Raw genomic sequence first — 13,421 nt, 5'->3', positions numbered from 1 at the left:
TTCCTCCTTCCTATCATGTGATGTATAATATTGGAAAAAAAAGTTAAGCTGGATAGGATCAGTTTATCATTCCACACATATTTCTTAATTTTTCCAACACAACTCCAATCTTTACATGCAGGGATTGGTAGTAACCATCTTGGCACTGCCAGCAATTAGTGATTGAAAATCTGCATTGATACATGTTCAAATCACAGTAATTAAATATACATGGTGGCTTTTCTTCCACAGCAGAAATTACCTTTTCCTAGTTTTAAGTCACTTATGTGGAACTCAAGTTTCTCTCATCATTAAGAAATGAAAATATTTAATAAAATCTCATGGCAGGCACTGATGTTTGCTCTGTCTGTGTGGCAGTGCTGTCCTCATGGATTTTAAGGCTTGAGCAGATGATGGCAAACATCCAGGCCATTGACATGCTGGAGCTAACCCAGTGATTTGTGTGACTGAAATTTGTCTGAGGCTTGTGTAGTAATTATTAAACTTGCTCTGGATTCACTTCTTACACCAGAGGTGCTGCTCACAGCCTGCTGAAGGTGGGAGAAGGCTTCAGCTAAAGGAAATTTGCACAATTAAGTGAATGGTCTAATGACACCGAACAACATGTAAAGTAAATCAACGTTACTTATGTAAACAGCAGTTTAATTAAGATAATCACTGATGCAAATCATTGTGTATGTTGTGCCTCCAACAGAAAATCCATTTCTAAAGGCTTTGCAAACTTCTATTTTTCTGTGCCTAATTTGGAATCTTGATAGCAGTAAAAAGGTTTTAGTTTCACTGTTTGTTTAATTATTAGCAATTTATTCTTCCTCAAATAGCAGTAGATTGGAGGAGCAAAAAGGAGTCTCAGTCTCATGTAAATGCTGTGTATTCTCCACTGGATGTCAGATGTTGGGAGGTATAAAGGCAAGCTGGCAGGATCATTTGGAGCAGGAGTGCTCAGCATGTTGTAGGAGGAACATTTATATCATCCCAAAAGTGCTAATGACCTGCTTTCCTGTCCTGTCAAAAATATTTATGCCCTGGTTTATTCATGCTAATTAATCCAGCAATAAGGGCTCCTTTGTATTTCGGTTGCTGTTGTTTACTCTGTGTCCTAGTGTGATCTCTTGCATTTCCATGCCTGGTTTCTTACATATTTCAAGACAGAAAAGAACCATTTTATTCTTTTGATAAAGAAATCATAGCACTGTGGCATGTGTGTCATTAGAAATATGAGTTTATTTCTCATGGAATAAAATCTGCTTTTTCCCTGCTAGAGATGATGAAGGTGCAGCCCCTAAGTAATATAATGACTTTTATTCAGCTCTGAAATAGCCATTGACAGAAGAAAGAATTGAAACACTTTGGAAATGAAATGTAATTTAATCTATGGCTGTTACAAAAACAATCAATTCCTTGTGCCCTCCAAATGGAATGCTTTGGTTTATTACCTAGCACGCCCTTGCTGTTTCATTGCTAGTTTATCTTTTCTTGGGTGCTTTCTCTGTACATGCCACTGCAGTGCTTTTTTTCCATTTGAAACCAGCCTTGAAATTTATTTGTGATGTTCTGATTTTTTTTTTCCCCTTCTTTTTAAAAGATGTCAGGTACAATTCTCTTCTCTGGGTCCTGTGGCTCTAGAAAATGTCAAATATGATTAACTAATTTCCTGAGTAGGAAGAACCCCAATGTGGTTGCTCTCACATTTTTGCAAGATCAGCATGCAAACATTGGCTAATGTCACTCTGTTCTGTGAGCACCCTGTAAATATTAATGTCTGTCAGACTGACTTTTTTATTGTATTCTTTTGGTGTTAGGAAGAAATTCAGTCAAAACAAGGTTTTGTAGAAATTGCTACACAAAAGATCTTCCTCTTTTCTTGCTCAAAACAGGGTGGTTAATTTTTTCCACTGTGTTGATTACACAACTTTAGCTCTTGAAATGATTCCTTTCCATGATAGAGGAAAAAGTGAATAGTTTCTAGGAGGAGAATGGGATCTGTGTTTAATGAAAACATGAATTAATTTCTGGTCATTCTTTTGGATGTTCCAAAGATGTTTTCCAAATCCTAATGCTGTTTTTAATTTCTTGATGTTTAGGAGCAATTTTGTACTTTCTTAAGGAAAGTCAGGAAGTCACCTGTTCAGATGTATTCCATTCATTTTCCAGATATTTTTCTTCAGTTTCATAACCTCCCCTGACGTTAGAGTCATGTTTAATGGAAAAATGAAAATACAGTGCAGAGATGTCTCGAGAGTGTGATTAGCCCAGATAGTGTTGGTGATAAAGTCATTCTTGCCCTTTATGACTGTGTTTGTCTCACCATCCGCATTGTAGGGTTGTGACTGGGTGACAGGGGTGGCTGCAGAGGGTCAGAAGCTCAGAGCACAGACATGTGGAGAGGCTGGGTGGGGGCTGCTGCTGCTGCAGCTCTCACTGATCAGGAAATAATGGCTGTTTTTCAGTACTGCATCTTCCTCTCTGCTGCTGTGAGCAGCTGTATTCTGCTCCTCAGGGATTCATTACTCAGGGCTGTCAGTGCCTTCTGCATTATATGGAATGAGTTTAGTGCCTATCAAAATAAGCATGTAATAAACCCAGCTATGGAAATATCACTGTTTGGGTTTCCATTTGCTAATTGACTTTATGGGCTGACTGCCAGAGCTTTGGGTTGATTCCTGCATCCTGCAAGTCTGCTCAGGTTTGCAGCTATTCTGATGCCTCTCAAGCACCACCTCTTCACTCCAGCCTTCTTTCTGCCTGAGACTGTATAAACTCATATGTGTGGCTTTCTTGAGATTGATCTTCCTCCTCTGGTTCATTTTGGAGGCTGACACAATTCTTTTCTCCATCAGTCAAGATGACCCAGCGTTCATACTGAGGCTCATTCTGCCAAAGCCCTTTGGAAGCACATTGAATTAGCCCCTTTCTCTTTCCTACAGGGCTTTCTGGTTCAGTCCTTCATCAGGCAATCTGCCAGCTCCACTATCAATTCGTGTCTGTTACATTAGCCCAGGCAGCTTTTGATGACTTAGACATGTGAGGGAGACTTTTAAATGTCAATGTTCCTTCAGTTCAGATTACTGAAATGTTAACTTGGTTTTTCTGTAGTTGAGAGTATTTATTTCTGCTGCTATTTCTCATCCTGCTCAAGGAACTTGCCTCAATGACTCTCTTCAGTTTTGTGAAGCAGATGTTGTGGTATCTTGATCCTTGCTCTCTGTTCTTGCTTTTCCAATTATTTATCTGCTACATCCTTAAGAGCATTTAACCTTTCTCCTATTGATTAGGACAGGCCCTATTGGAAATTCTATGAACTACAGTGTGAGATGTCCCTCCATAAAGGGAAGGATCTGCTAGTGCTTGACTGACAGAACAGTTCTACATTGGTTTTAGAAGCCACTTATGTTGTACTACATCAACAAAAAATACACAGTGCAGAACATTGGCAAATAATTTGAATGTGCTGTGGCAGAAGTCCCAGCACAGAAAAGATAATTAAATGTGATGATAGATCTTTTAATTTCTAAGTGGCTATAATCTGAAATATAATCTGAAATGTTTTAATTGACTAAAAATGGGTAATAATGGGTAATAATATTTCTTTTAAAATAGCTAAAACCACCTCCCTTGCATAGATACAGATTAATTTATGATTATTCCTATTTTAGCCTTCACCACTGCAAAAAGTGCTGTTATTCCCAGTCCAGTGTTGCAAGCAGGGCTGTGTTTGCTCACACACTGTATTCCAAGCACTCACATCTTGACTGGACAGGCTGTACTTTAACTTGCACCTGAAGAGTGAATTCAGTCTCATCCTGAATCTCTTGCAATGACCCCGTATTGAGGGACAGCTGGAAGTGCTTCCAATGTACTCAGCAAGTGAGAGGATGACAGGCCCAGCTCATTTGGAAATTTTAATGGACAAGAACTGATATGGGCTGCAGGACTTGAAAAGGTTTCATTTTCAGCACTGTGGAATTAATTAGCCCAAGCCTGTGGTGTGCTTCAGCAGTAATTGGTGTGTGCAGTGCCCCTGGCTCTGGGGTGAGCCCAGCTCTGGGGCTGAGCTATCAAATTGGGACTGGAGACTACTTTGGCCAATTAGACTTGAATCACAGTGTTTTGAGATGCAGCTAATCTAATTAGTTTTTTATTGACATCTCCTTTCTTTTTTCTCTCTTGAGAACAGAAGAGGAAGGAATGGAGATAAGCTAAGGAATGTGACCTGTGTCTCCATAAAACCTGAACTTCCCCAACATTTGAATGTATCAAAACATGCTCTAGCAATTACATCTCTTAGATATTCACACCATATTACATTTTGACTTGATCATTAAGAAGGTTTGCTTTTTTTTCCCTTTTTCCTCTCTTACATAAAAAGAAAGCCTTTGTGATAAAGTACAGAGAAAAGGAAAATTATGTCACTTTCCTCAAGTTTTTGTAGTGCAGCCATAGGATTGCTGTAATATCCAAGGTTTGCCCAAAAAGAAAGGAGATCAGAGTAAAGGAGTGGCTGCTTCATCTCCCTCCACATGGCATCAAAATGAACATGGAGGCAGCAGGTCTAAATACATCTTTGGGTTCAGTAATCTAATTACAGGTTGTCAGTGAGTCTTGGTGGTAGGGGAGCCTGGTTTGAGGCAGGTTGAGATGCACTTTGTGTCCCTCAGCACTGTCCCAGCAGCTCTGGCTGGGACTCAGCTCTTGGAGCTCCTCTGCTGCCTGCTCCTGCTTTGGCTGAATTCTAACAAATGAAGCTGCTTTGGGTTGCTTTGCTTTGTTTTTTAAACCATAAATTCAGCAGGACTTCAGAGCATCCCTGGGTGCTGTGTTACATGCAGATGTTTGCTGTATCCAGGCATTGCTGAGGGGCAGCTTCAGCTGGAACCAGTGAAAATTCAGGTTAAATATGGTCAGAGATGTGCTCCAGTTACACTGGGGAGGATATAAAACAAAAGCAATTCTGACTTTATTCATCAACTACTGAAGCGTTTACTGCAGAGTTTGGTGGAGTCAGCCTTCTGCTGGAAGGGACCTTAGAGATCATCTTGTTCCACTCCCTATAATTTCCTCTTTAGTTTTCAATACAAGAAAGCTGTTGTAGTTTGAAGTTAAAACCACTTTTTTCCCCCTCTCTTAAAGCTAAAGGCAACATCTGTGTATGCCTTCCCTGTCCAGGTGGGTTTACTGAATTTTTGTGTTCACAAAGGGAAGGGCATTAATAGGTAGGTTTGAGTGCAAAGTGATTTTTCCTGACACTTCAATATGTTAATCATTTGAGCTGAGTTTCTGCTATCAGCAAAATCATCTTCACCTCTAGGTAGCCTGTAGCTTGCTAACATAATCTAGATTTTGGGTGGTATCTTACTGCAGGAGCAGTGATTCAGCTGCACTCTTGACTGTAAAGTTTTTTCTTGGCTTTTGTATATGCACAATTTCCATTACTAATCTTCAGTTAAATGCTTCTTGAATGAAATTTAATTTTCAGAATATTAGCTTAAATGCCTTGTCTAAAATGAAAGAAATATGTGTATTTAATTTGACATTTTTTCCCTTTTACCTTCTGGAGTATTTGTGCTGCACAGAAGCAACTTTGCCTTTAAATCAATTTTCCCAGTTGCTCTGTAATGTAAACTCCAATAACTTCTAATTTTCTGTAATCTCTCTTATACTGGATTGCTTCCCACCAGATAGTTTTCATGGCATAAGTGTACAGGTATATACCACAAACAGAAATTGTAGTTACACAGTGTGTATTTATGTCTGCATGTACAGCAGGGCTATGTGTGTATGGTATAAAAATGTCTCATTTCTTACCTGTCTCCTGGATATCTTTACAATCTCTGTGTTATGTGTAACTAAAACTGCAACCAGCTGTGAGAGTTTTGTATAAAATATCTGGGGGAGCCTTGAATGCTTTGTGCTGGTCTCCAGGTCCTCATGTGACTCCTGAGTCGTGGCGTGTACTCTGTGTTCTCTCAGCAATGGCACAAGCCATGAACAAATTGATTTCAAAAATCAGATTTCATGCAGCCTGGAAGATGTTAGAACCAATTGATCAGGCAAGGGCAGGCTGAGGTGCATCACCTCACCAGGGAAGAGACAAATCCCTCCTTGGAGTGGGGAGAGGGAGTCCTGGGCCCCAGCACAGACTCAGAGAGGTAACAGTGAATGGAATAAATGGATGTGCACACACAGATTATAGCCCTGAACACCACTGCAAAGTCCTTACATGCAGGTGCCTTGTAAGAATTAGAATTTAAAATAACATGGATATAAATGACAGCTGAAATACCTGTCTTTTTTCCTTTGAAAGTACTGTGATTTCTTGGGAAAAAGTTGAAAATGTTATCTTTTTCTGGCAAGGTGTTTCCATTTCAAGACATTTTTCCCTGTTATAATTATATGATAAATGCAAGCATTTATTTTTGCTAACATTTGGTTTTAAATAGACATGGAAAGAGAAGTGAAGGAAAAATGGAGACTATTTTACAGGTTTTTTTTGCAGGAGGTTTATTATTCTCATTAGCTTCAGGCCATAAGAAAGTTCCATGTCTCAGGCACTGCACATGATGAGTGAATATTGGATCATAAACATATTTGAGAACTGTTTGCTTATTGCCCTGTTCATACTCAAATAATGGTGAGGGAGTGCAAAGCAGGTTTTTAAGGGACAGCAATATTAAGTGCTTGGATTTTGGTTTGACTTAAGCAGAGGCATTGAGCAGAAAAATAATATTTTCCCTCTTACAGATATCCTTCAGGTGTCAGTTCTGCAGGATCCTGGTTTTATTACATCAATCACAAGCAGCTTAAGGCTTCCAAAAACATAGTCACAGACAGATGTTGAGCCTGTCTGGGGATTAGAAATATCCTCTTCCATTAAGTATAAATTAACTTAATCACCAGGTATGAAAGATAAGCAGCATAAACATCATTCCCTGAAGCTTTCATTAAAATTAAAATTCTATTTAAAACTAGGCTTGTAGTTTCTATGACTTGATCCCCCTTCAAAGAGATTATATCTGCTGTAAATTTTACAGTGACAGAGTGACAGAAATTAATGTATTGGGGGCAGTGATGTTCTCTATAATTTAGCTTCTGCTGCAAGTCATCTTTCAGCAAGAGAGATGATTGGCTTATTTTTAAGTAATAATTGGTCTCTAGTCTCTGAAACACTGAGAAAGCAATAAAACTGCCTAGCACCCAGTGGCCACAAAATGAAAGCATGAAGTCACATGGCTTAATAGCAGTGTAATCATCAGGAGTGTTATTTTGTGTATGAGAATTCACCTGCTTTAATGGGAGGATTAAGGCTGATAAAATGCAATTGCAGTGCTGCTTTCTGCTCCCTTGGCTGGCAGGGTAAAGCTCCTTTTCTGTCCCAGCATAAGCACAACTGCTTTCTAAGAATAATTTCCACATGGGAAGAAATATCCTGGGGTTTTATTTTTTTTTTTTTCTGTTCTAATGTAAGACACTTGGTGGTCTAATTTCAGTGTACTCCCAGGCTTTACAGCTGCTTTGTCTTTGCTCTATCCTGCATTATTATTTCTCAGGCACACTTTTCTAAAGAAACAAAAGAAACTCTGGAGAAATAATGAGGCACATAAGTACCTTGAAAGCAAATAGTGAACACAAATAAATCTACTAGGAATAATAACAGCTACCTCCACAGAAAATAAAGTATTGGGGACTATATTTAATGATCTTTGTTCTGTAATAATTTTTGCTGCAGTGGAACAAAGTCTTTGGGTGCAGGATTTGCATTGCTTATCCATTATTTCATTACAGTAATGCTATATTTTCTGCTGCACTCATAGCTGACAGGTAATAACATAAGCATTCACTGCTTGTGTTACATTAAGAATAATAAATCTGTAGTGAATACAGAATGATACCACCATTATTCTTAAGAGGAGAAAGTTGGAAGTAAAGAATCTCAATTAATAATTAGGAAATAGCTGGGTTTTTTCAGCACCTGAGACTCCTCAGATGCATTTCTCCTTTAATTATTTAAACTATGAATTAGGGAGGGCTATAGAGATCAAACCACATCTCTAGACTTCTCTGCATATGAAATGGAAATGTCAGTAATGTTCTCATCCCTGGCTTTGTGTCCCTGGTGTGGAGCAGAGCAGGATCCCTGCCAAGTTTCTACATCTTGGAAACACTCATTAACACTGTGTGAAGGCAGCAAACTTTCCAGTCTTCTGTTTTCTGCCAAAAGCTATTTAATCTTTAATGAGAAGTGTTTATTTTTATAATAAATCCATCAGTCTGAAGAGGCAGTGAACCATCCTTCTCAGAAAGGGGGCTGATGGCTGTGGCAGACAAACAGCACTCGAGGGACAGAGCAGAGAGCTCAGCGCTGCTGGGATGGCTGCTGGCAGGCTGCAGGGGCTTGGCCTTCTCTTTTCCAACAGTCCCATCCATCATTTTGGGTTCCTTACTCCAATGGAAAAGCTGTGCAGTACATTTTACCCGTGGATTCACCTAAAATGTGTTTGCCAGCTCTCCAAAACCAGCAGTGTGCTCTGTGCCCTTCACCCTTCTGCAGGGACACCTCTGTCAGGCCTGGGAGCTGCAGGTGAGCTTCAAAATCTAACTGAGGTGATTTACCCAATTTATTTCTGTAAATGAGAAACTGTTGTTTTTTTTTTCTCTCAGAGAGAGATGGAAATTCTGCTTTCAGCATTTTCTGCTTCCCAGAGACAGGACAGCTGCTGTGTTTTCAAAATGTATTTGGTGTGATCAGAAGTTCGTTGTCTGCCAACACTGTGGTGATTATCAGTCCTCATGTTTGATTGATTCTGCTCTTTGAAATATGGACTCTTTACTGGGGCTGCTCTGCCTGCCTCAAAGCATTCTCCAAAGTGTTGAATAAACTCTATGTAAGAGCCATAATTATTTCACCATAATGTCAAAAATCTCTTACTCTGTGGGTTTAACATTCTTTTAATACTTCTATCTTTGTGCAACTATATTATTATTATTTTGAAAGGTGAAAATTCTTGTGCTATAGATGTTTTTTCACTTTGCCAGAGGGTGAAGAGGGGATGAATATTCATTTTCTACAAATGGCACTCAGAGTGGCCAGAACAAAACAAAAGCTGATTACTCACACAACATGCAGGCAAACCATGAAACTGCTTGCTATGACATCTTGGGAGTGCTGGAAGTCTCTGTTAATAAAAGAATGGGATTAGTTCATAAAAGCAAATTCATGAATGGTTGATAATGCACAGACAGTGCTCTGGCTTGGCCTTAGTTTCCTAAATGATTTATTTCTGTGAATGAGCACACAAATAGATTTCCTTCCTACACGCTCCAGGTACAAACACTTACCTGTTCTTTGGGAGGTCCATATTCTGTGGTGATAAATGGGTGGATAGATACATTTGTCATGCAAAATATCCTCTGCTTTTAACTATGTTAACATAGTCCTTGCTTGGAGAATAGAGGCTCAGCTGAGGGAATAATTATAGCTTCAGAATCCAGAACATAGTATTTTCTTTTATTAGGTAAGCAGTTGTAAGCTGATACTGAAATTGCTTAATTTATACTTCTAGCAATGCCCTAAATGTAAAATACATCAAGTAAGCATTCTTAGAAATATTAATATTGTCATTCTTACCTCATTTTACTCTGAATTTTGACAGCTAAATTTTATATACAAGTGTATAAAATGCTGCAAATTTTGAAGCCTTTAATTAGTAGTTGCAAATTTGTTTATCCCTTAGCAACTTGTATTTGCATAAAGATTAAGGCTGGTCAGAAAGAAAGGAATAAAACATAGATGGAGGAAACATTAATAAATTAGTAATCATGTATAAAAGATAAGTAGTCTTAGATATATTTCCATAAGCTTTATTAAAATTTAAATTTTTTTAAAGCTGCACTACAGTTGATCTTTTCTAAAGAGTGATCTTTCATAAGCTGCAGAATTAGAGAAACGAATGTATTGAGGTCAGACATTAGTATGTAAATGAAGCTTTGCTTTTTTCTGTGTGGCAACAGAAGCATTACCTTATATTTGACCTTTCATTCATTTGCCTGACTCAGCTGTGTCAGTCAAAACAATTAATTCTAACGAGCAGCTTTAGAGAGTGGGGCTCAGCTCTGTTCTCCTCCCCTGGCCTGTTGGAAATCCCACGGCAGAGGAGCAAATGGAGGGAAGCTGGGCAGGGTTCTGTGGAGATGGGGAATCCCTGGTCCCTTCCCCAGAGCCCCAGTGCAGCCCTCAGTGAGTCCTTGAGGCTGGCATGCCCAGCCCTGGCACAGGCTGTCCCCGTGGCAAGATGGGCTGAGCTCTGAGGTCCCTCCAGGGTTGAGGTGCCCCATGGCAGGGACTGGGTGGGCTGAGCTCTGAGGTGTCCCCATGGCAGGGTGGGATGAACTCTGAGCTCCCTCCCAGGCTGAGGTGTCCCTGTAGCAGGATGCGCTGAGCTCTGAGGTGTCCCTGTAGCAGGATGGGCTCTGAGCTCCCTCCCAGGCTGAGGTGTCCCCATGGCAGAGGCAGGATGGGCTCTGAGCTCCCTCCCAGCTGACCCCTGTGTGTTCTCTGCTGCAGGTGCCAGAGCCCGGAGCAGGCCCCGGGAGGCAGCGAGGAGCCGCCGGACGCCGCCCCCAGCCCCGAGGCCGCGCTGCCCTCGCTGTGCCTCAAGCAGGTGTTCCCCAAGTACGCCAGGCACTTCAGCTACCTGCGCCTCGTGGACAGGGTGGCCGCGCTCTTCATCCGCTTCCTCGGCGTCAAAGGGACCACCAAGCTGGGCCCAACGGGGTTCCGCACCTTCATAAGGTCAGTGGGGAGGGTGGCCCTGGCGGTGGCACCCTCAGCTTGCACGTTTTGTGATGCCTTCCAACGTGGAGCCAGTGCCTGCTCTGTTCTCAAATACATTTCATCAATCCGAGCTCCTGGAATAGCTGACCTATGAGTGTGTGTCTGGGAGGAAGTTGGGTCTTTATTTGACAGCAGATCAGTGATACTTTGGCAGATACAATTTGCCATCTTCATCAGCGTGTCACGTTCCCAGTAAATGGTGGAAATATCATTGTGAGGAAGTGACAACTGAAATTGGGTCACTTGATGTGATTCTGTCGGCTGTGGGGGCACTGCTGGCCGCCCCAGGCTGCGGGAAGGGTTCCCAAATGCCAGTTCCTGATGCACCGTGCAGGGAGGATTTGCATTGGGAAATTGCACCTTGCAATGTCAAGGAACTCAATTTATTTTTTCACATACTTTTTATTTAGGAGGGTTTTTTCATTGTTTTTTATGGCTATATCTGTTCTAGTCATGGTACAAATACCTCATTTTCTGTCTTTCATTGACTATGACAAAAGAAATGAGCAGCAGCAGCAGATGTACTCTTAAAGCACAGATCCTGTTTCTATGCAGATGCATTTAGCATTCAGGAATGAATATAAAACAACTTGGTTTATACAAATGATGATATATAGAAAATGTCTGAAGGCATCTGCTCTATCCACAGACCAGCACAGGATTGCATCCAGTTCTGTATTTTTTGTAGTTTTATCCAGCCTTATTTTGGCACTTGTCAGAGGAACACAGAATAAATGCCAACATTTTCTTTCAAGAATATTCAGATAAATTGCCATAGCTCAATGAAACAGCATTTTCAGTTTCTTAATGCATGTTAAATTAAACTTTTTAATACTGGCAGATATTTTTGTTTATTTTCTCCCAGAGCATCTATGCCAGCTATAAGGCCCTTTTTTGAAGAGCTGTCATTGCTGTTCATTTCAGAAGGGAGGTCAGGTTTCTGTGTGTTGTATCACTTTTCAAGAAAAAAATGGTACAGGAGTGGGATTTCATGTGTGGGCAGGTGCTTGCAAAGACTGTCCACCCAAATTCTGGCTCATCAAAATCTGTTTTCCTTTTATGTTTTATTCATTCTGTAAAAGTAGCTAAAAGGGAAATGCTGGCTGTTTCTAGTCCTTGCTTGGATGCTGCCTGAGAGGTTTTGGGCTATCTAGGAAGGCCTTACTCTATTTTAAGGGAGCTCTGTTGAGGTTACTAAAGAGTGAGATTTGCTTCAATTGGCCGAGTTTGGGGTTTTTAAAATTTTTATTTTGTTTCTTTTCTGGCAAGAAATTTTGGCCAGCTCTTTGGCACAGGCAGTGGTGGCAACCAGGCTGCCAGACATCTGGAAATGCTGGAAATGGGGCTGTTCCAGGGCTGATCAACACCACACTGCACACTTGGACACACAAAGTGCCAGCTCTGCACCCAGGGCTGCACCCAGGGCTGCTCTCCACACAGGTTCCACTCCATGAAGGGAAAATCCTGTCGGTGTTCAGGCATGGTGGAGCAAGGCTGTGCCTGAAAGCTTCCTCCAGCCCTTTCCAAACAGGATCAGGCAAACAAATAAAAGGGTATTTCTCTGTGCAAACCCTGCCTCGTGCAGATAGTCTGTGCAGATTTGTGGTACCAATTAATTCCATCTCTTACAGCCTCTGAGTACTGGCAATACCCTGGGAGAAAGCTCTGTGTAACAGTCAGGTCATATTTTTAATTGAAATATTCTGGGTTTGGGCCTGTTCCATTCAGATAGGAGCATTTAATGAATGCTGGTTTGTTTGCTCTCTGCTGTGTGTGTTTTATTAGACTGAGCACGTTACAGTGGCTCTGTACACATGACATGGGTAAACTTTCCTCCTACAAGTTGCCCTTGCAGAATTTCTCCTAACTTGGGAGTTTGGATGTAATGAAAATCTCATCTTTATTTTGTTTCTTTTTAACAGAAACTGCAAACTGAGTAACAGCAATTTTTCAATGGCAGCTGTAGATATCCTGTATATTGATATCACAAGGAGGTGGAACAGCATGGGCATTGACCACAAGGAATCAGGTAGCCCAGGTTTGTATTCAAAAACTATGAAATCTGACTTGTGGGGTTATTTTTTTCAATTTTAGTTGCTCAGGTACACCTCAAACATTGATAGAAATGGGAAGAAGCCATGTACACCTGAGGCATGCACATATACAACCAATTCTCCTGGTTAGTGCTGTGGTAGTTACCCTTCAGGGCAGTATTACTTTAGGAACGTGAGGGTCACCTCAATTTCACAGCTATATAAAATCTGAGCATTTGCATTGAGCATTTCAGGGTGGATATAAATTACTTACGTGGTTAGCTGGTAGAATTTCACCAGGAAAAATAACAGATTTGCAACTGAATTTTCAGGCTTTCAAAAACGAAGAGATTTGTGTATGGTGTCAATGAACCAGATGCTTTTTAGGTGTTCAAACTGTCCACCTGTTTCTGTTGGCTTCATGTTCAGCCCACTCCTAGCTGTAACCAAGACAAGCATGATTCTGTTGTTCTAGAACAACTTCTAACTTTTTCCATAATATGCTTCACATGAGTGTCACTTCTGGGGAAAAAGTGTGTGTGTTACCAGAGGTGCTT

General features: G+C 40.7%; 1 protein-coding gene across 3 annotated transcripts in view; it reads left to right on the top strand.

Moving 5' to 3' along the window:
- TTLL11 (tubulin tyrosine ligase like 11) overlaps positions 1 to 13,421 on the top strand; it is a 31,735-nt gene that overhangs the window by 16,074 nt on the left and 2,240 nt on the right. For 2 of the 3 annotated variants that reach the window (XM_058038044.1, XM_058038045.1), the window contains exons 7-8: positions 10,562 to 10,789; positions 12,754 to 12,869. In XM_058038044.1, the coding sequence (XP_057894027.1) occupies positions 10,562 to 10,789; positions 12,754 to 12,869 (344 nt within the window). The remainder of the gene's footprint in view (positions 1 to 10,561; positions 10,790 to 12,753; positions 12,870 to 13,421) is intronic. The other variant, XM_058038043.1, reaches the window with a different exon arrangement.

The sequence above is a fragment of the Melospiza georgiana genome, chromosome 20, assembly GCF_028018845.1.
Source record: "Melospiza georgiana isolate bMelGeo1 chromosome 20, bMelGeo1.pri, whole genome shotgun sequence".
Classification (NCBI taxonomy): Eukaryota; Metazoa; Chordata; class Aves; order Passeriformes; family Passerellidae; genus Melospiza; species Melospiza georgiana.
Note: the sequence above shows the minus strand (reverse complement) of the source record. Positions and strands in the feature narration are given on the sequence as shown.